The sequence below is a fragment of the Oncorhynchus keta genome, chromosome 17, assembly GCF_023373465.1.
Source record: "Oncorhynchus keta strain PuntledgeMale-10-30-2019 chromosome 17, Oket_V2, whole genome shotgun sequence".
Lineage (NCBI taxonomy): Eukaryota > Metazoa > Chordata > Actinopteri > Salmoniformes > Salmonidae > Oncorhynchus > Oncorhynchus keta.
The window spans coordinates 57,862,935-57,884,165 of record NC_068437.1 but is presented as its reverse complement, the minus strand read 5'-3'; the positions used below and the strand labels follow the sequence as shown (position 1 = coordinate 57,884,165).

The 21,231-nt window shown below is 47.4% G+C and overlaps 1 protein-coding gene across 1 annotated transcript; it reads left to right on the top strand.

Annotated features, from left to right (window-relative positions):
• Positions 1–1,054: 1,054 nt before the first annotated feature.
• LOC118380239 (fin bud initiation factor-like) lies at positions 1,055–2,180 on the top strand. The gene has a single exon (XM_035767222.2). It carries the CDS (start codon positions 1,196–1,198, stop codon positions 1,823–1,825), a length of 630 nt encoding a protein of 209 aa, XP_035623115.1. The 5' UTR covers positions 1,055–1,195; the 3' UTR covers positions 1,826–2,180.
• The last annotated feature ends 19,051 nt before the right edge of the window (positions 2,181–21,231 follow it).

Genomic DNA, 21,231 nt, shown 5'->3' with positions numbered 1-21,231 from the left:
TGATAACCAACAAGTAATCTAACTAACAATTCCAAAACTACTGTCTTATACACAGTGTAAGGGGATAAAGAATATGTACATAAGGACCATAAGTGGTCCTTCTGTGGCTCAGTTGGTAGAGCATGGCGCTTGTAACGCCAGGGTAGTGGGTTCGATTCCCGGGACCACCCATACGTAGAATGTATGCACACATGACTGTAAGTCGCTTTGGATAAAAGCGTCAGCTAAATGGCATATATTATTATTATTATTATTATTATATATGAATGAGTGATGGTACAGAGCAGCATACAGTAGATGGTATTGAATGTATTGTTCAGGGTTGTGTTGTGTAGTGGCTTTGCCGGCATGCATCTAAAATCATTTTGTGTTTGCCCCACCAAGATGTCCATGCTAAAATCACCACTGGATATGATAGTAGGGAGATATGAATTTAACATTGAGCTTCAACCAAAGTCTACTGGTGCAACCATAGCCTAATACTATATTTAAGCAATAAGGCACGAGGGGGTGTGCTAAATGGCTAATATACCACAACTAGGACGACGCAATGCGGAGTGGTTGACTATAAAATTCTACCCATTGCATTACTACTTCTACTTCTACCCTGAGCCATGGTATGTTGGCAATATATCACAAACCCCCAGAGGTGCCTTATTGCTATTATAAACTGGTTATCAAGGTAATTAGAGCAGTAAAAACATGTTTTGTCATGCCGGTGGTATATGGTCTGATATACCATGGCTGTCAGCCAATCAGCATTCAGGGCTCAAACCACCCAGCCAATCAGCATTCAGGGCCCGAACCACCCAGCCAATCAGCATTCAGGGCTCTGACCACCCAGTTTATAAAATTCATTTGAGCCATAAAACACCTTTCTTCTGCCTACTTTTTTTCTGCACCTCTTTGTCTACATCAATTTACAATAATAATGTATACGCTGGCTATGTCCATTTCAAATATTTGTAGGACGATTGTCTGGGGTCTGGTTATGACTGTCTGTGTCTTTTATTAGTGACGGGAGAACTGTAACTTGAGTCGGAATGCAGTGGGCAGGGGCTGCGCGCCACGGTGCGGTGGGTTGGTGCGCTCAATGCGCAGTCGGTCAATAGGCTACACATGTTTTGCGCCTCTCAGAGGACAGCGTCAAACTAAACCGTGACCGTGCTCAAATTCAATAAAAATATAATATATAATGGCTTCTATTCCACTGGTGCTGCTACTTTTAATGTCTTCTTTGGCGCTTTACTGGGCAGTTTATACCGGACCGTTAAAACCGGAAATGTCCAACGGGACTTTTCATCACTTCTTCGTACCGGACGGAGATTATGAGGATAATGATGACCCCGAGCAATGTCAAATGCTTTTTAAATTCGCAGACCGACGTGCGTGTGGTGTCCATCACGATGAAGACAGCGATTCAGTGGTACGTGAAGACTTTATCATCGTGAAGCACCAAATTGAAGACGCCGCAAGGTTGTTGGAAAGCATCGGCATGAGTATTTCACACGACCTGGACGGAGAGGATAGCTATGAGAAGTTTCTCACCGGGGAGATCACTCAGATCTCTGAGGCTTTTACAAGCGTGGAGAAATCTCTCCTGGAGTTGGAGGTCAAGTTTAAACAGAGTCAAGACAACGATCTGAGAGGGGAGAACCAGCTCAATGACTTTGTTCTGAAGCCTATCTATGAAGTTAAGGACGCACTCAGGGGGACAACGGACATTTCATTGGGACTCAGAGATAAACATGAACTGTTGTCTCTCATTGTTCGCAGTCAAGGCTCAAGGTTGAGTCGCCTCAAGGCAGACTATCTCAATGTATAGTATACATGTTAAAAACAATTGTAATTTGTTATTATCTATGTAAAGGAATATATGTTACTCAGAGTGTGTGTGTGTGTGTGTGTGTGTGTGTGTGTGTGTGTGTGTGTGTGTGTGTGTGTGTGTGTGTGTGTGTGTGTGTGTGTGTGTGTGTGTGTGTGTGTGTGTCATAAGACTATGACTCTTTAGCCCAATAAACACCTGGAAAGTTCATTGAGATTGAAAGGTTACTCTGTTCCTAGTCTCTTATCTCGCTCTATTTTTCCTTCTCTCTCTACTCCACCTCTCTCTCTCTCTCTCTCTCTCTCTCTCTCTCTCTCTCTCTCTCTCTCTCTCTCTCTCTCTCTCTCTCTCCCTCTACTCCAACTCTCTCTCTCTCTCTCTCTCTATTTACTTTCCTAATTGTCTGTGACCCGTGTCTTTCTTCCTAACTTGTAATGGTGTTTTTTGGATATACTTCTAAGGAAAACATCACAACATTCCTCAGTAAGAGAGGACAGATGGGGAAAAGAGAGGGGAGCTCAGGGGAGAGATAAAAAGTGATCCTTAGCTAAATTACGCCTGGGCTGTGCTGTGCTTAATGATCCTAAATTATGCCTGGGCTGTACTGTGCTTAGTGATCCTAAATTATGCCTGGGCTATGCTGTGCTTAGTGATCCTAAATGATGCCTGGGCTATGCTGTGCTTAGTGATCCTAAATGATGTATGGCTTGGCTGTCTGTGTTCTAATTTAGCTATTCAGCCTTACTGTATAATGAGGTCTATGTTTTATACCCTTCCTTACGTTATCCCGGAGTCTTACCATTAATTCTACCTTAATCATGAAACAGACAACATCACTTTGAATCCCAGGCTTTAAAAAAAAAAAAAAATGTAATGTTACTGTGCATTTATTAATAAAAACCTAACCATTAATCTCACCTGTGCTCTGACTGGCATGCCATGAGGAAAACGGTGTTGTGAGACGGTTTACTGTATCGGCAGCATGCTTGGAAATGACTTCATCCAAATGACAGTTGACCATTTTTTTAGTATGGCCTTTAAATGTATCTTCGTGCGATCAAGGAGTCTAAGAGAAGGGAAAATCAAAGAGCTCTTTGTGTGATGTTTTTTTTCTGTGCAGCTGGTGGTGGTCTGAGGTGTTCCTAGTGGCCTGCTGCTATGCTATACTGCTGCTATGCTATACTGCTGCTATGCTATACTGCTGGTATGCTATACTGCTGGTATGCTATACTGCTGCTATGCTATACTGCTGCTATGCTATACTGCTGGTATGCTATACTGCTGGTATGCTATACTGCTGGTATGCTATACTGCTGTTATGCTATACTGCTGGTATGCTATACTGCTGGTATGCTATACTGCTGGTATGCTATACTGCTGGTATGCTATACTGCTGTTATGCTATACTGCTGGTATGCTATACTGCTGGTATGCTATACTGCTGTTATGCTATACTGCTGGTATGCTATACTGCTGGTATGCTATACTGCTGGTATGCTATACTGCTGTTATGCTATACTGCTGGTATGCTATACTGCTGTTATGCTATACTGCTGGTATGCTATACTGCTGGTATGCTATACTGCTGGTATGCTATACTGCTGTTATGCTATACTGCTGGTATAGCTATTGGTATGCTATACTGCTGGTATGCTATTGGTATGCTATACTGCTGGTATGCTATTGGTATGGTATACTGCTGGTATGCCATACTGCTGGTATGCTATTGGTATACTATACTGCTGGTATGCTATACTGCTGGTATGCTATTGGTATGGTATACTGCTGGTATGCCATACTGCTGGTATGCTATTGGTATACTATACTGCTGGTATGCTATTGGTAAGCTATACTGCTGGTATGCTATTGGTATACTATACTGCTGGTATGCTATACTGCTGGTATGCTATTGGTATGGTATACTGCTGGTATGCCATACTGCTGGTATGCTATTGGTATACTATACTGCTGGTATGCTATACTGCTGGTATGCTATTGGTATGGTATACTGCTGGTATGCTATACTGCTGGTATGCTATTGGTATGGTATACTGCTGGTATGCCATACTGCTGGTATGCTATTGGTATACTATACTGCTGGTATGCTATTGGTAAGCTATACTGCTGGTATGCTATTGGTATACTATACTGCTGGTATGCTATACTGCTGGTATGCTATTGGTATGCTATACTGCTGGTATGCTATACTGCTGGTATGCAATACTTCTGGTATGCTATTAGTTTGCTATACTGATGGTATGCTATACTGCTGGTATGCTATTGGTATGCTATACTGCTGGTATGCTATACTGCTGGTATGCTATACTGCTGGTATGCTATTGGTATGCTATACTGCTGGTATGCTATACTGCTGGTATGCTATTGGTATGGTATACTGCTGGTATGCTATACTCGTGGTATGCTATTAGTATGCTATACTGCTGGTATGCTATTGGTATGCTATACTGCTGGTATGCTATTGGTATACTATACTGCTGGTATGCTATTGGTATGCTGTACTGCTGGTATGCTATCGGTATACTATACTGCTGGTATGCTATACTGCTTGTATGCTATACTGCTGGTATGCTATTGGTATACTATACTGCTGGTATGCTATACTGCTTGTATGCTATACTACTGGTATGCTATTGGTATACTATACTGCTGGTATGCTATACTACTAGTATGCTATACTACTGGTATGCTATTGGTATGCTATACTGCTGGCATGCTATACTGCTGGTATGCTATCGGTATTCTATACCGATAGCTTACCAGCAGTATAGTATGCTATCGGTATACTATACTGCAGTATAGTATGCTATCGGGATGCTATACTGCTGGTATGCTATTGGTATGCTATACTGTATACTATACTGCTGGTATGCTACTGGTATGCTATACTGCTGGTATGCTATTGGTATGCTATACTGCTGGTATGCTATACTGCTGGTATGCTATTGGTATGGTATACTGCTGGTATGCTATACTCGTGGTATGCTATTAGTATGCTATACTGCTGGTATGCTATTGGTATGCTATACTGCTGGTATGCTATTGGTATACTATACTGCTGGTATGCTATTGGTATGCTGTACTGCTGGTATGCTATCGGTATACTATACTGCTGGTATGCTATACTGCTTGTATGCTATACTGCTGGTATGCTATTGGTATACTATACTGCTGGTATGCTATACTGCTTGTATGCTATACTACTGGTATGCTATTGGTATACTATACTGCTGGTATGCTATACTACTAGTATGCTATACTACTGGTATGCTATTGGTATGCTATACTGCTGGCATGCTATACTGCTGGTATGCTATCGGTATTCTATACCGATAGCTTACCAGCAGTATAGTATGCTATCGGTATACTATACTGCAGTATAGTATGCTATCGGGATGCTATACTGCTGGTATGCTATTGGTATGCTATACTGTATACTATACTGCTGGTATGCTACTGGTATGCTATACTGCTGGTATGCTATTGGTATGCTATACTTCTGGTATGCTATTGGTATACTATACTGCTGGTATGCTATTGGTATGCTGTACTGCTGGTATGCTATTGGTATACTATACTGCTGGTATGCTATACTGCTTGTATGATATACTACTGGTATGCTATTGGTATGCTATACTGCTGGTATGCTATACTGCTGGTATGCTATTGGTATACTATACTGCTGGTATGCTATTGGTATGCTATACTGCTGGTTTGCTATAAAATACAATACTGCTGGTATGCTATACTGCTGGTATGCTATTGGTATACTATACTGCTGGTATGCTATACTGCTGGTATGCTATTGGTATACTATACTGCTGGTATGCTATTGGTATACTATACTGCTGGTATGCTATTGGTATACTATACTGCTGGTATGCTATACTGCTGGTATGCTATTGGTATACTATACTGCTGGTATGCTATACTGCTGGTATGCTATTGGTATACTATACTGCTGGTATGCTATACTGCTATACTATATTGTGTTCCTGATAAATCCTGTTTTCATGGAGGTCAAGAACTCTTTTCTGCTTGACCTACCACCCTGGTTATTTCTATCAGGACAGACTGGTAACCATTTGGTTATGCCTTCTGAGATCCATTAGACCCTAAATGGACAATTAAGCTTTCGATTATTGAGTATGTTGGCTGTTCTACCCTCTACCACGGAAAGTGGCCCTATCCTGCTTTGACTGTTGACTGTTCTACCCTCTACCACGGAAAGTGGCCCTACCCTGCTTTGACTGTTCTACCCTCTACCACGGAAAGTGGCCTTATCCTGCTTTGACTGTTGACTGTTCTCCCCTCTACCACTGAAAGTGGCCTTATCCTGCTTTGACTGTTGACTGTTCTCCCCTCTACCACGGAAAGTGGCCCTATCCTGCTTTGACTGTTGACTGTTCTCCCCTCTACCACGGAAAGTGGCCCTACCCTGCTTTGACTGTTGACTGTTCTCCCCTCTACCACGGAAAGTGGCCCTATCCTGCTTTGACTGTTGACTGTTCTACCCTCTACCACGGAAAGTGGCCCTATCCTGCTTTGACTGTTCTACCCTCTACCACGGAAAGTGGCCCTATCCTGCTTTGACTGTTCTACCCTCTACCACGGAAAGTGGCCCTATCCTGCTTTGACTGTTCTACCCTCTACCACGGAAAGTGGCCCTATCCTGCTTTGACTGTTCTACCCTCTACCACGGAAAGTGGCCCTATCCTGCTTTGACTGTTCTACCCTCTACCACGGAAAGTGGCCCTATCCTGCTTTGACTGTTCTACCCTCTACCATGGAAAGTGGCCCTATCCTGCTTTGACTGTTGACTGTTCTCCCCTCTACCACGGAAAGTGGCCCTATCCTGCTTTGACTGTTCTACCCTCTACCACGGAAAGTGGCCCTATCCTGCTTTGACTGTTCTACCCTCTACCATGGAAAGTGGCCCTATCCTGCTTTGACTGTTGACTGTTCTCCCCTCTACCACGGAAAGTGGCCCTACCCTGCTTTGACTGTTCTACCCTCTACCACGGAAAGTGGCCCTATCCTGCTTTGACTGTTGACTGTTCTCCCCTCTACCACGGAAAGTGGCCCTACCCTGCTTTGACTGTTCTACCCTCTACCACGGAAAGTGGCCCTACCCTGCTTTTCCTGTTTTCTTAGCCTCTTACGGGAATGTTAAATAGTGATGTAATAGTAAAAGAGTAAAAGAGTAAAAGAGTAAAAGACCATGCAGAGAGATTGACGTTGTCACTTTCAACTGAACATTAAATTTGCGTCTAGTCTGTCACAGGAATCTCTTATCTGTATGGATTGTTTTTTCATGTCTCTTCATTCTCCACCAAAGACATTTCTGCTGTCACAATCCATAGGAAACACATGTAGGTGTTATGTATCAGATGTTGTTATTGCCCACATTGCCCAGTGATTGTGGTCAATAAATACATACCATCTGTCAGTTATAGTGTCCTGTTAATAATATGTGTGTAGGCTATAGGGGCGGCAGGGTAGCCTAGTGGTTAGAGCGTTGGACTAGTAACCGGAAGGTTGCAAGTTCAAACCCCCGAGCTGACAAGGTACAAATCTGTCGTTCTGCCCCAGTTAACCCACTGTTCCTAGGCCGTCATTGAAAATAAGAATTTATTCTTAACTGACTTGCCTCGTTAAATAATAATTGTAGCGTGGAACGTTAGGCTGTTAAATTGACAGGTACAGAAAGCATTGTCTCCTATTAGGGTCTAGAAAGCATGAGAATAAAGTTAACATTTTTTTGGAGGGTGTTGCCCCCCCCCGTGCTCGGACTGATGGAGTACTAGTGACACAAAGGACAGATACAATTGAAACTGTTGCAGGGATTCTTGGGAATAAACATATTGTATGCTGATAATACAGGCTTTCACATTCTGTTCTCTGGAGGATAGAAGTGGCTCAAGTGGAAACTCTCTACTACTGAATCTGGCCTCATTCCTCCTGACCTCTAAACAACCACAAAGCAGCTGCTAAGCGTGACTGTATTTTAAAGAGATTATCCATGATCCCCAGGGAGGGAAGGATGGAGGCAGGGAGGCTGGGAAAAATTGGAGAGAGAGAGAGAGAGAGAGAGAGAGAGAGCCAGACGGGCTGCCATGGGTCAGAGGGGTGGAAGGGGCGACGGGTGTGGAGGGGTGATTGGGAGGGACTGGTTGTGATTTATTCTGTCAGGCTTCCCTCTTCCCTCCTGGCCCCAGCCTCCACCTCACGGCCTCAGCCTCCCCCTCACGGCCTCAGCCTCCCCCTCACGGCCCCAGCCTCCCAGCCCCAGCCTCCCCCTCACGGCCCCAGCCTCCACTTCACGGCCCCAGCCTCCCCCTCGCGTTCCCAGCCTCCCTCCCGGCCCCAGCCTCCCCCTCCCAGCCCCAGCCTCCCCCTCCCAGCCCCAGCTTCCACTTCACGGCCCCAGCCTCCCCCTCACGGTCCCAGCCTCCACCTCACGGCTCCAGCCTCCACTTCACGGCCCAGCCTCCCCCTCATGGCCCAGCCTCCCCCTCACGGTCCCAGCCTCCACTTTGCGGTCCAAGCCTCCCCCTCACGGTCCCAGCCTCCCCCTCACGGTCCCAGCCTCCACTTCACGGTCCCAGCCTCCCCCTCACGGTCCCAGCCTCCACCTCATGGCACCAGCCTCCACCTCATGGCACCAGCCTCCCCATTCGGCCCCTATCTCCCCTCTTCTTAAAACACTCAAACACACTCTGCACAGCTGCACCACTCCACTCCACTCCCCTCACCCAGCCCTGCCAAAGAACTGGGGCTCCATGCTTCCTGCCTTTGAGAAACCAAAGACAGTGGTCTGTGGGTGTTGCTGTAATTTTCACTTTTTTGGGAAGGCTTAGAATCTACAAAGATGCTGTGGTTGAATGTTCTAAGCCACAATTGGCTGAATCTTTTAGAAAAATATACTTATTTTTTCCCACATGCTATCAGTTGTATGATGGAATCTGTTTTAAGAGAGATTTCTCCATGTCTGAAATGCAGGTGGTGTACTTTCCTACTCGTGATTCAAACAGGCCCCAGTCAGACTGAGTTTGTTGTTTTTGGCATGTTATCATTCACCAGTGGTGTATTTTCCTACTTGTGACTCATCTTAGACACATGGAAGGTAGGGTGAATACGGAGGGTATTGGGTAACACAAGACGGACAGCAGTGGAACTCAGGACTCTGGAGATGGGAAAAGGACCAATGAACCGGGGAGACAACTTGCGGGACTCTACCCGAAGGGGCAGATCCTGAGTGGAAAGCCATACCCCCCCCCACCGATAGGCTGGCCAACGACCCAATAAGGATGCAGAATGGCTTCCAGAACTGAGACGAGAATCCCGATCGGAGACCATGTCTTACCGGGAGTCCATGGATCCAGAAGATCTGCTGCTGGGCCGTCTCCTTGACAGAAGGTAGTTTGGGGAGAGGGATGAAAGGGGCGGCCTTGGAGAATCGGTCGACTACCGTCAGAATGACAGTGTTGCCATCAGACGGAGGGAGCCCAGTTACAAAGTCCAGAGATATGAGACTAGGAACTTGAGGGACCGGTAGTGGCTGAAGGAGGCCAGAAGAGCCTGCCGTGGAGTCTTGTTCAGAGCACACACTGTGCATGTGGCGACGAAGGCAGAGACATCAGGGACCATTGTGGGCCACCAGAAACGTTGTCAAAGGAAGGCTAGTGTACGACGGGACCCTGGATGACAGGTCAGCCTGGAGCAATGAGCCCATTCCAGGACCCGGGACCGGACTGGATTAGGGACATACAGCTGGTTAGCCGGGCCCCCTTCAGGTCCAGTTTGGGAGCGTTTTGCCTCGCGGACCAGGTTCTCAATACCCCAATCCACAGTGACAGCAAGGCATGAGGTAGGGAGAATGGTTTCAGAGGTCAAGGGTGTGGCAGAGAAACTGGATAGGTGGGAGAGGGTGTCAGGCTTTACATTCCTTGACCCTGGGCGGTAGGAAATGGTGAACTTAAATCTGGTGAACAGGAGGGCCCACCGGGCCTGCCTGGAGTTGTATTCCAGGTTTTTATGGTCTGTCCAGACCGGGAACGGCTGTTCTACTCCTTCCAGCCAATGCTCTACTTTCCGGCTACCCAGATAAAGCACAAAATAAACTTCAGTTAGTGCTAAATATGGCTGCTAGAATCCTGACTAGAACCATTTTTTAAAATCATATTACTCCAGTGCTAGCCTCCCTACACTGGCTTCCTGTTAAGGCAAGGGCTGATTTCAAGGTTTTACCGCTAACCTACAAAGCATTACATGGGCTTCCTCCTACCTATCTTTCCGATTTGGTGCTGCCGTACATACCTACACGTACAAGACGCAGGCCTCCTAATTGTCCCTAGAATTTCTAAGCAAACAGCTGGAGGCAGGGCTTTCTCCTAAAGAGCTTAATTTTTATGGAATGGTCTGCCTACCCATGTGAGAGACGCAGACTCGGTCTCAACCTTTAAGTCTTTATTGAAGACTCATCTCTTCAGTAGGTCCTATGATTGAGTGTAGTCTGGCCCAGGAGTGTGAAGGTGAACGGAAAGGCACTGGAGCAACGAACCGCCCTTGCTTTCTCTGCCTGGCCGGTTCCCCTCTCTCCACTGGGATTCTCTGCCTCTAACCCCATTACAGGGGAGTCACTGGCTTACTGGTGCTATTCCATGCCATCCCGAGGAGGGGTGCATCACTTGAGGGGGTTGAGTCACTGACGTGGGCTTCCTGTCCGGGTTGGCGCCCCCCTTGGGTTGTGCCGTGGCGAAGATCTTCGTGGGCTATACTCGGCCTTGTCTTAGGATGGTAAATTGGTGGTTGAAGATATCCCTCGAGCGGTGTGGGGGCTGTGATTTGGCAAAGTGGGTGGGGTTATATCCTTCCTGTTTGGCCCTGTCTGGGGGTATCATCAGGTGGGGCCACACTGTCTCCTGATCCTTCCTGTCTCAGCCTCCAGTACTTATGCTGCAGTAGTTTATGTGTCGGTGGGCTAGGGTCAGTCTGTTATATCTGGAGTATTTCTCCTGTCTTATCCGGTGTCCTGTGTGAATTTAAGTATGCTCTCTCTAATTCTCTCTCTCTTTCTTTCTCTCTCTTGGAGGACCTGAGCCCTAGGACCATGCCTCAGGTCTACCTGGCATGATGACTCCTTGCTGTCCCCAGTCCACTTGGCCGTGCTGCTGCTCCAGTTTCAACTGTTCTGCCTGCGGCTAAGGAACCCTGACCTGTTCACTGTGATTACTATTATTTGACCATGCTGGTCATTTATGAACATTTGAACATCTTGGCCATGTTCTGTTATAATCTCCACCCGGCACCAGCCAGAAGAGGACTGGCCACCCCTCATAGCCTGGTTCCTCTCAAGGCTTCTTCCTAGGTTTTGGCCTTTCTAGGGAGTTTTTCCTAGCCACCGTGCTTCTACACCTGCATTGCTTGCTGTTTGGGGTTTTAGGCTGGGTTTCTGTACAGCACTTTGATAGATCAGCTGATGTAAGAAGGGCTATATAAATACATTTGATTTGATTTGATTTGCCTCCGCTCTTCCAACGCCATCTTCACTGCCAGGAGTTCTCGGTTGCCAACATCGTAGTTCCTCTCGGGAGGATTGAGATGATGGGACAGGATGGCCCCCACTCCAACATCGTAGTTCCTCTCGGGAGGATTGAGATGATGGGACAGGATGGCCCCCACTCCAACATCCGAAGCATCCCCTTATAAACCACAAATTGGCGCGAGGATGGGTGCTGTTGTGAACCGACGCTTCAGGTCCACAAAGGCTTTGTCGACAGCTGGAGACCACTTGAACGGTACCTTGGGACATGTGAGTGCCAGTGTAACGGATGTGAAATGGCTAGCTTAGTTAGCGGTGCGCGCTAAAATAGCGTTTCCATCCTTGGGAGAGGTGAGCAGTTAGCGGTGGTGCTAACTAAGCTAACTAACGCTAAATAGCGTTCCAATCGGTGACGTCACTTGCTCTGAGACCTTGAAGTAGTAGTTGCTCTGCAAGGGCCGCGGCTTTTGTGGAGCAATGGGTAACGATGCTTCGTGGGTGACTGTTGATGATGTGTGCAGAGGGTCCCTGGTTCGCGCCCAGGTATGGGCGAGGGGACGGTCTAAAGTTATACTGTTACACCGAGAGGGGGGTACTGTAGTCCCGGATGAAGCGGCGGTAGGAGTTTGCAAAACCAAGACGTCGTTGCAACTGCACCCTGGACGTTGGTCGAGGCCAATCCACCACTGCTTTCACCTTTCCAGGATCCATCTGAACATTGCCCTCATATCCCAGAAAGGTGATGGTAGAGCGGTGAAACTCACACTTCTTTCAGGAACAGGAGGCGCTGAAGGACCTGTCTGACATGAAGAACATATTCTTGTGCAGATCGGGAAAAAAAACAGGATGTCGTCAAGGTACACGAACACAAACCGGTTTAACATGTCCTGAAGTACATCATTGACCAAAGCCTGGAAAACAGCGGGGGCATTGGTGAGTCCAAATGGCATGACCTGGTACTCATAATGTCCACTGGCTGTGTTGAAGGCTGTCTTCCACTCACCCGCCTCGCGTATCTATACCAAGGGGTCCAACTTGGAAAATATGGTGTTCCCCTGGAGAGGTTCAAACGGAGAGGAGAGGAGAGGTACGGGGTAAGAGATCAATGGCACAGTCATAAGGACGGTGCGGTGGAAGGGAAGTAGCCTTACTGAAGACACCCAGGAGGTCATGGTACTCAGTGGGAAAGGCAGAGACATCCACAGTCTTGCTCACGTCCTGAGAAAGACGACTTGGGGAAGGCTGTGCTGCTTGAAGGCAGTGGTTTGTGGTCCAGTCAATCACAGGATTGTATTTTTGTAGCCAGGAAAATCCCAACACAACCGGGAACATGGGGATATGCAATGAGGAGGAACTGTATTGTCTCACTGTGGTTACCAGAAACCCGTAATTGAACGGGCACAGTACTATGGTTGACTTCCCCTATAGAGCGGCTGTCCAGTGCCCCAGCGTCCATGGGCACAGAGAGAGGCTGAGTGGGAATACTAAGCTCTGAAGCTATCGTGGCATCCATAAGACATTCATCAGCCCCAGAGTCAATGAGCACTCGGAGAGACTTGCGCTGTGGGGAGACCAATCCAAGCACAAAAAGAGTGTGCAGGTGATGGGAACCAGGGAACTCCCAGTCTGATTCACCATAGCTGGTACCCACGAGAGAGATGGGTTTCCTAATAGGACAGGTAGCTATGAAATGTCCTGCCCTTCCACAGTACAGACGACAGTTACTGTTCATCCTTCGTGAGCACTCCCAAATTGACAACCTAACTCTTCCCAACTGCATAGGCTCAGGAGTATCCAACTCACCCATCGTAGATTCACGAGAGTGCTCGGGTGGCTTCGAATCCTCTCGGAAAAGCTGCTTTCGGAAACTTCCGGATTCCCATGAAGGTGAACGAGCCATAGCGTGTGCCCGAGGCCAGACCTCCTCTCACTCCTTCTTTAGGTGTCCATTGATTTTGATGGGCGATAAGGGAGTTGAGGTCCACCGGTAATTCCCGAGCAGCTCATCCTTTACATCCTCAGATAATCCGTGCAGAAAGGTATCAAAAAGAGACTCCGGATTCCAGGCACTCTCGGTGCGAAATTCAACCGCGTAGTCTTCCACACTACGAAAGTTTTGACGTAAGACAAGCAGTTAACTGGCCGCCTTTCTCCCAGATACCGGAGACTCCAATACCTTTCTCGCCTCTGCCATAAATTCCTCCAGATGACCACAAATGGCAGATTGTTGCTCCCAAACTGCCGTAGCCCAGGAAAGCGCCCTTCGCGACATTAGCGTAATGATATACGATCTTCGATCGGTCTGAAGGAAACGAAGACGGCTGTAGCTCAAAAATATGTTTTATTTCACCTTTACTTAAACAGGTAGGCCAGTTGAGAACAAGTTCTCATTTACAACTGCGATCTGGCCACTATAAAGCAAAGCAGTGCGACAAAAAACAACAACGCAGAGTTACACATGGAATAAACAAAAGTACAACAATAGAAACATCTATATACAGTGTGTGCAAATGGAATTAGGGAGGTAATGGCAATAAATAGGCCATAGTAGCGAAGTAATTACAGTTTAGCATTAACACTGGAGTGATAGATGAGCAGACGGTGATGTGCAAGCAGAAATACTGGTGTACAAAAGAGCAGAAAAAGGAAATAAAAACAATATGGGGATGAGGTAGGTAGATTGGCTATTTACAGATGGGCTGTGTACAGCTGCAGCGATCACTGAGCTGCTCAGATAGATGCTTAAAGTCGTAAGTTTACATACACCTTAGCCAAATATATTTAAACTCCATTTTTGACAATTCCTGACATTTAATCCCAGTAAAAATTCCCTGTTTTACGTCAGTTAGGATCACCACTTTATTTTAAGAATGTGAAATGTCAGAATAACAGTAGAGAGAATTATTTATTTCAGCTTTTATTTATTTCATCAAAGAGCAAAGAGGCACTGAGTTTGAAGGTAGGCCTTGAAATACATCCACAGGTACACCTCCAATTGACTCAGATGATGTCAATTAGCCTATCAGAGGCTTCTAAAGCCATTTTCTGGAATTTTCCAAGCTGTTTAAAGGCACAGTCAACTTAGTGTATGTAAACTTCTGACCCTCCTGGAATTGTGATACAGTGAATTATAAGTGAAATAATCTGTAAACAATTGTTGGAAAAATGACTTGTGTCATGCTCAAAGTAGATGTCCTAACCGACTTGCCAAAACTATAGTTTGTTAACAAGAAATTTGTGGAGTGGTTGAAAAATGAATTTTAATGACTCCAACCTAAGTGTATGTAAACTTTCGACTTCAACTGTATCAGTCTCCAACTTCAGCGACTTTTACAAATCATTCCAGTCATTGGCAGCAGAGAACTGGAAGGAAAGGCGGCCAAAGTAGCTGTTGGCTTTGGGGATGACCAGGGATATATAGCTGCTGGAGCGCGTGCTACGGGTGGGTGTTGTTATGGTGACCAGTGAGCTGAGATAAGGCGGAGCTTTAAAATAAGTGAGCACCGAGAAAGAAATCCCCTGCTGGCACCAGGATTCCCCAAATATCACTCCGGAGGTACAGAGGTACAGAGTGGCAGAAAGGCTCGTGGTCAGGGCAGGCAGAATGGTCAGGCAGGCGGGTACAGAGTGGCAGAAAGGCTTGTGGTCAGGGCAGGCAGAATGGTCAGGCAGGCGGGTACAGTGTGGCAGAAAGACTCGTGGTCAGGGCAGGCAGAATGGTCAAGCAGGCGGGTACAGAGTGGCAGAAAGGCTCGTGGTCAGGGCAGGCAGAATGGTCAGGCAGGCGGGTACAGAGTGGCAGAAAGGCTCGTGGTCAGGGCAGGCAGAATGGTCAGGCAGGAGGGTACAGAGTACAGGAGGTACAGAGTGGCAGAAAGGCTCGTGGTCAGGGCAGGCAGAATGGTCAGGCAGGCGGGTACAGAGTGGCAGAAAGGCTTGTGGTCAGGGCAGGCAGAATGGTCAGGCAGGCGGGTACAGTGTGGCAGAAAGACTCGTGGTCAGGGCAGGCAGAATGGTCAAGCAGGCGGGTACAGAGTGGCAGAAAGGCTCGTGGTCAGGGCAGGCAGAATGGTCAGGCAGGCGGGTACTGAGTGGCAGAAAGGCTCGTGGTCAGGGCAGGCAGAATGGCCAGGCAGGTGGGTACAGAGTGGCAGAAAGGCTCGTCGTCAGGGAAGGCAGAATGGTCAGGCAGGCGGGTACAGAGTGGCAGAATGGCTTGTGGTCAGGGCAGGCAGAATGGTCAGGCAGTCGGGTACAGAGTGGCAGAAAGGCTCGTGGTCAGGGCAGGCAGAATGGTCAGGCAGGCGGGTACAGAGTGGCAGAAAGGCTCGTGGTCAGGGCAGGCAGAATGGTCAGGCAGGAGGGTACAGAGTGGCAGAAAGGCTCGTGGTCAGGGCAGGCAGAATGGTCAGGCAGGGGGGTACAGAGTGGCAGAAAGGCTCGTGGTCAGGGCAGGCAGAATGGTCAGGCAGGCAGGCAGGCAGGTACAGAGTGGCAGAAAGGCTCGAGGTCAGGGCAGGCAGAATGGTCAGGCAGGCGGGTACAGAGTGGCAGAAAGGCTCGTGGTCAGGGCACGCAGAATGGTCAGGCAGGCGGGTACAGAGTGGCAGAAAGGCTTGTGGTCAGGGCAGGCAGAATGGTCAGGCAGGCGGGTACAGAGTGGCAGAAAGGCTCGTGGTCAGGGCAGGCAGAATGGTCAGGCAGGCGGGTACTGAGTGGCAGAAAGGCTCGTGGTCAGGGCAGGCAGAATGGCCAGGCAGGTGGGTACAGAGTGGCAGAAAGGCTCGTCGTCAGGGAAGGCAGAATGGTCAGGCAGGCGGGTACAGAGTGGCAGAATGGCTTGTGGTCAGGGCAGGCAGAATGGTCAGGCAGTCGGGTACAGAGTGGCAGAAAGGCTCGTGGTCAGGGCAGGCAGAATGGTCAGGCAGGCGGGTACAGAGTGGCAGAAAGGCTCGTGGTCAGGGCAGGCAGAATGGTCAGGCAGGAGGGTACAGAGTGGCAGAAAGGCTCGTGGTCAGGGCAGGCAGAATGGTCAGGCAGGGGGGTACAGAGTGGCAGAAAGGCTCGTGGTCAGGGCAGGCAGAATGGTCAGGCAGGCAGGCAGGCAGGTACAGAGTGGCAGAAAGGCTCGAGGTCAGGGCAGGCAGAATGGTCAGGCAGGCGGGTACAGAGTGGCAGAAAGGCTCGTGGTCAGGGCACGCAGAATGGTCAGGCAGGCGGGTACAGAGTGGCAGAAAGGCTTGTGGTCAGGGCAGGCAGAATGGTCAGGCAGGAGGGTACAGAGTGGCAGACAGGCTCGTGGTCAGGGCAGGCAGAATGGTCAAGCAGGAGGGTACAGAGTGGCAGAATGGCTCGTGGTCAGGGCAGGCAGAATGGTCAGGCAGGCGGGTACAGAGTGGCAGAAAGGCTCGTGGTCAGGGCAGGCAGAATGGTCAGGCAGGCGGGTACAGAGTGGCAGAAAGGCTTGTGGTCAGGGCAGGCAGAATGGTCAGGCAGTCGGGTACAGAGTCAAAACCGGAAGGACTAGGAAAAAAGTGAATAGCAAAGGCAGGAGTACGGGAAAAACTGTTGGTTTACTTGGAAACATACAAGACGAACTGGCACAGAGCGACAGGAACCACAGGGATAAATACACTGGCACAGAGCGACAGGAAACACAGGGATAAATACACTGGCCCAGAGAGACAGGAAACACAGGGATAAATACACTGGCCCAGAGAGACAGGAAACACAGGGATAAATACACTGGCACAGAGAGACAGGAAACGCAGGGATAAATACACTGGTAAATCAAATCAAATCAAATCAAATTTTATTTGTCACATACACATGGTTAGCATATGTTAATGCGAGTGTAGCGAAATGCTTGTGCTTCTAGTTCCGACAATGCAGTGATAACCAACAAGTAATCTAACTAACAATTCCAAAACTACTGTCTTATACACAGTGTAAGGGGATAAAGAATATGTACATAAGGATATATGAATGAGTGATGGTACAGAGCAGCATACAGTAGATGGTATCGAGTACAGTATATACATATGAGATGAGTATGAAGACAAAGTAAACAAAGTGGCATAGTTAAAGTGGCTAGTGATACATGTATTACATAAGGATGCAGTCGATGATATAGAGTACAGTATATACGTATGCATATGAGATGAATAATGTAGGGTAAGTAACATTATATAAGGTAGCATTGTTTAAAGTGGCTAGTGATATATTTACATAATTTCCCATCAATTCCCATTATTAAAGTGCCTGGAGTTGGGTCAGTGTCAATGACAGTGTGTTGGCAGCAGCCACTCAATGTTAGTGGTGGCTGTTTAACAGTCTGATGGCCTTGAGATAGAAGCTGTTTTTCAGTCTCTCGGTCCCAGCTTTGATGCACCTGTACTGACCTCGCCTTCTGGATGATAGCGGGGTGAACAGGCAGTGGCTCGGGTGGTTGATGTCCTTGATGATCTTTATGGCCTTCCTGTAACATCGGGTGGTGTAGGTGTCCTGGAGGGCAGGTAGTTTGTCCCCGGTGATGCGTTGTGCAGACCTCACTACCCTCTGGAGAGCCTTACGGTTGAGGGCGGAGCAGTTGCCGTACCAGGCGGTGATACAGCCCGCCAGGATGCTCTCGATTGTGCATCTGTAGAAGTTTGTGAGTGCTTTTGGTGACAAGCCAAATTTCTTCAGCCTCCTGAGGTTCTTCACGACGCTGTCAGTGTGAGTGGACCAATTCAGTTTGTCTGTGATGTGTATGCCGAGGAACTTAAAACGTGCTACTCTCTCCACTACTGTTCCATCGGTGTGGATAGGGGGGTGTTCCCTCTGCTGTTTCCTGAAGTCCACAATCATCTCCTTAGTTTTGTTGACGTTGAGTGTGAGGTTCTTCCTTCTGTAGCTCAGTTGGTAGAGCATGGCGCTTGTAACGCCAGGGTAGTGGGTTCGATCCCCAGGACCACCCATACGTAGAATGTATGCACACATGACTGTAAGTCACTTTGGATAAAAGCGTCTGCTAAATGGCATATATTATATTATATTATATAGGTTATTTTCCTGACACCACACTCCGAGGGCCCTCACCCCCTCCCTGTAGGCCGTCTCGTCGTTGTTGGTAATCAAGCCTACCACTGTTGTGTCGTCCGCAAACTTGATGATTGAGTTGGAGGCGTGCGTGGCCACGCAGTCGTGGCCAAAGAGACAGGAAACACAGGGATAAATACACTGGTACAGAGAGACATGAAACACAGGGATAAATACACTGGTACAGAGAGACAGGAATCACAGGGATAAATACACTGGTACAGAGAGACAGGAAACACAGGGATAAATACACTGGTACAGAGAGAGAGGAAACACAGGGATAAATACACTGGTACAGAGAGACAGGAAACACAGGGATAAATACACTGGTACAGAGAGACAGGAAACACAGGGATAAATACACTGGTACAGAGAGACAGGAAACACAGGGATAAATACACTGGTACAGAGAGAGAGGAAACACAGGGATAAATACACTGGTACAGAGAGACAGGAAACACAGGGATAAATACACTGGTACAGAGAGACAGGAAACACAGGGATAAATACACTGGTACAGAGAGAGAGAAACACAGGGATAAATACACTGGTACAGAGAGAGAGGAAACACAGGGATAAATACATTGGGGAAAACAAGTGACACCTGGAGGAGGTGGAGACAACAACGAGGACAGGTGAAACAGATCAGGGTGCGACATGGTGTACTTTCCTACTATCAGTTGTATGATGGAATCTGTTTTAAGAGAGATTTCTCCATGTCTGAAATGCAGGTGGTGTACTTTCCTACTATCAGGGATAAATACACTGGTACAGAGAGACAGGAAACACAGGGATAAATACACTGGTACAGAGACAGGAATCACAGGGATAAATACACTGGTACAGAGAGACAGGAATCACAGGGATAAATACACTGGTACAGAGAGACAGGAAACACAGGGATAAATACACTGGCACAGAGCGACAGGAAACACAGGGATAAATACACTGGCCCAGAGAGACAGGAAACACAGGGATAAATACACTGGCCCAGAGAGACAGGAAACACAGGGATAAATACACTGGCACAGAGAGACAGGAAACGCAGGGATAAATACACTGGTAAATCAAATCAAATCAAATCAAATTTTATTTGTCACATACACATGGTTAGCATATGTTAATGCGAGTGTAGCGAAATGCTTGTGCTTCTAGTTCCGACAATGCAGTGATAACCAACAAGTAATCTAACTAACAATTCCAAAACTACTGTCTTATACACAGTGTAAGGGGATAAAGAATATGTACATAAGGATATATGAATGAGTGATGGTACAGAGCAGCATACAGTAGATGGTATCGAGTACAGTATATACATATGAGATGAGTATGAAGACAAAGTAAACAAAGTGGCATAGTTAAAGTGGCTAGTGATACATGTATTACATAAGGATGCAGTCGATGATATAGAGTACAGTATATACGTATGCATATGAGATGAATAATGTAGGGTAAGTAACATTATATAAGGTAGCATTGTTTAAAGTGGCTAGTGATATATTTACATAATTTCCCATCAATTCCCATTATTAAAGTGCCTGGAGTTGGGTCAGTGTCAATGACAGTGTGTTGGCAGCAGCCACTCAATGTTAGTGGTGGCTGTTTAACAGTCTGATGGCCTTGAGATAGAAGCTGTTTTTCAGTCTCTCGGTCCCAGCTTTGATGCACCTGTACTGACCTCGCCTTCTGGATGATAGCGGGGTGAACAGGCAGTGGCTCGGGTGGTTGATGTCCTTGATGATCTTTATGGCCTTCCTGTAACATCGGGTGGTGTAGGTGTCCTGGAGGGCAGGTAGTTTGTCCCCGGTGATGCGTTGTGCAGACCTCACTACCCTCTGGAGAGCCTTACGGTTGAGGGCGGAGCAGTTGCCGTACCAGGCGGTGATACAGCCCGCCAGGATGCTCTCGATTGTGCATCTGTAGAAGTTTGTGAGTGCTTTTGGTGACAAGCCAAATTTCTTCAGCCTCCTGAGGTTCTTCACGACGCTGTCAGTGTGAGTGGACCAATTCAGTTTGTCTGTGATGTGTATGCCGAGGAACTTAAACGTGCTACTCTCTCCACTACTGTTCCATCGGTGTGGATAGGGGGTGTTCCCTCTGCTGTTTCCTGAAGTCCACAATCATCTCCTTAGTTTTGTTGACGTTGAGTGTGAGGTTCTTCCTTCTGTAGCTCAGTTGGTAGAGCATGGCGCTTGTAACGCCAGGGTAGTGGGTTCGATCCCCAGGACCACCCATACGTAGAATGTATGCACACATGACTGTAAGTCACTTTGGATAAAAGCGTCTGCTAAATGGCATATATTATATTATATTATATAGGTTATTTTCCTGACACCACACTCCGAGGGCCCTCACCCCCTCCCTGTAGGCCGTCTCGTCGTTGTTGGTAATCAAGCCTACCACTGTTGTGTCGTCCGCAAACTTGATGATTGAGTTGGAGGCGTGCGTGGCCACGCAGTCGTGGCCAAAGAGACAGGAAACACAGGGATAAATACACTGGTACAGAGAGACATGAAACACAGGGATAAATACACTGGTACAGAGAGACAGGAATCACAGGGATAAATACACTGGTACAGAGAGACAGGAAACACAGGGATAAATACACTGGTACAGAGAGACAGGAAACACAGGGATAAATACACTGGTACAGAGAGACAGGAAACACAGGGATAAATACACTGGTACAGAGAGACAGGAAACACAGGGATAAATACACTGGTACAGAGAGACAGGAAACACAGGGATAAATACACTGGTACAG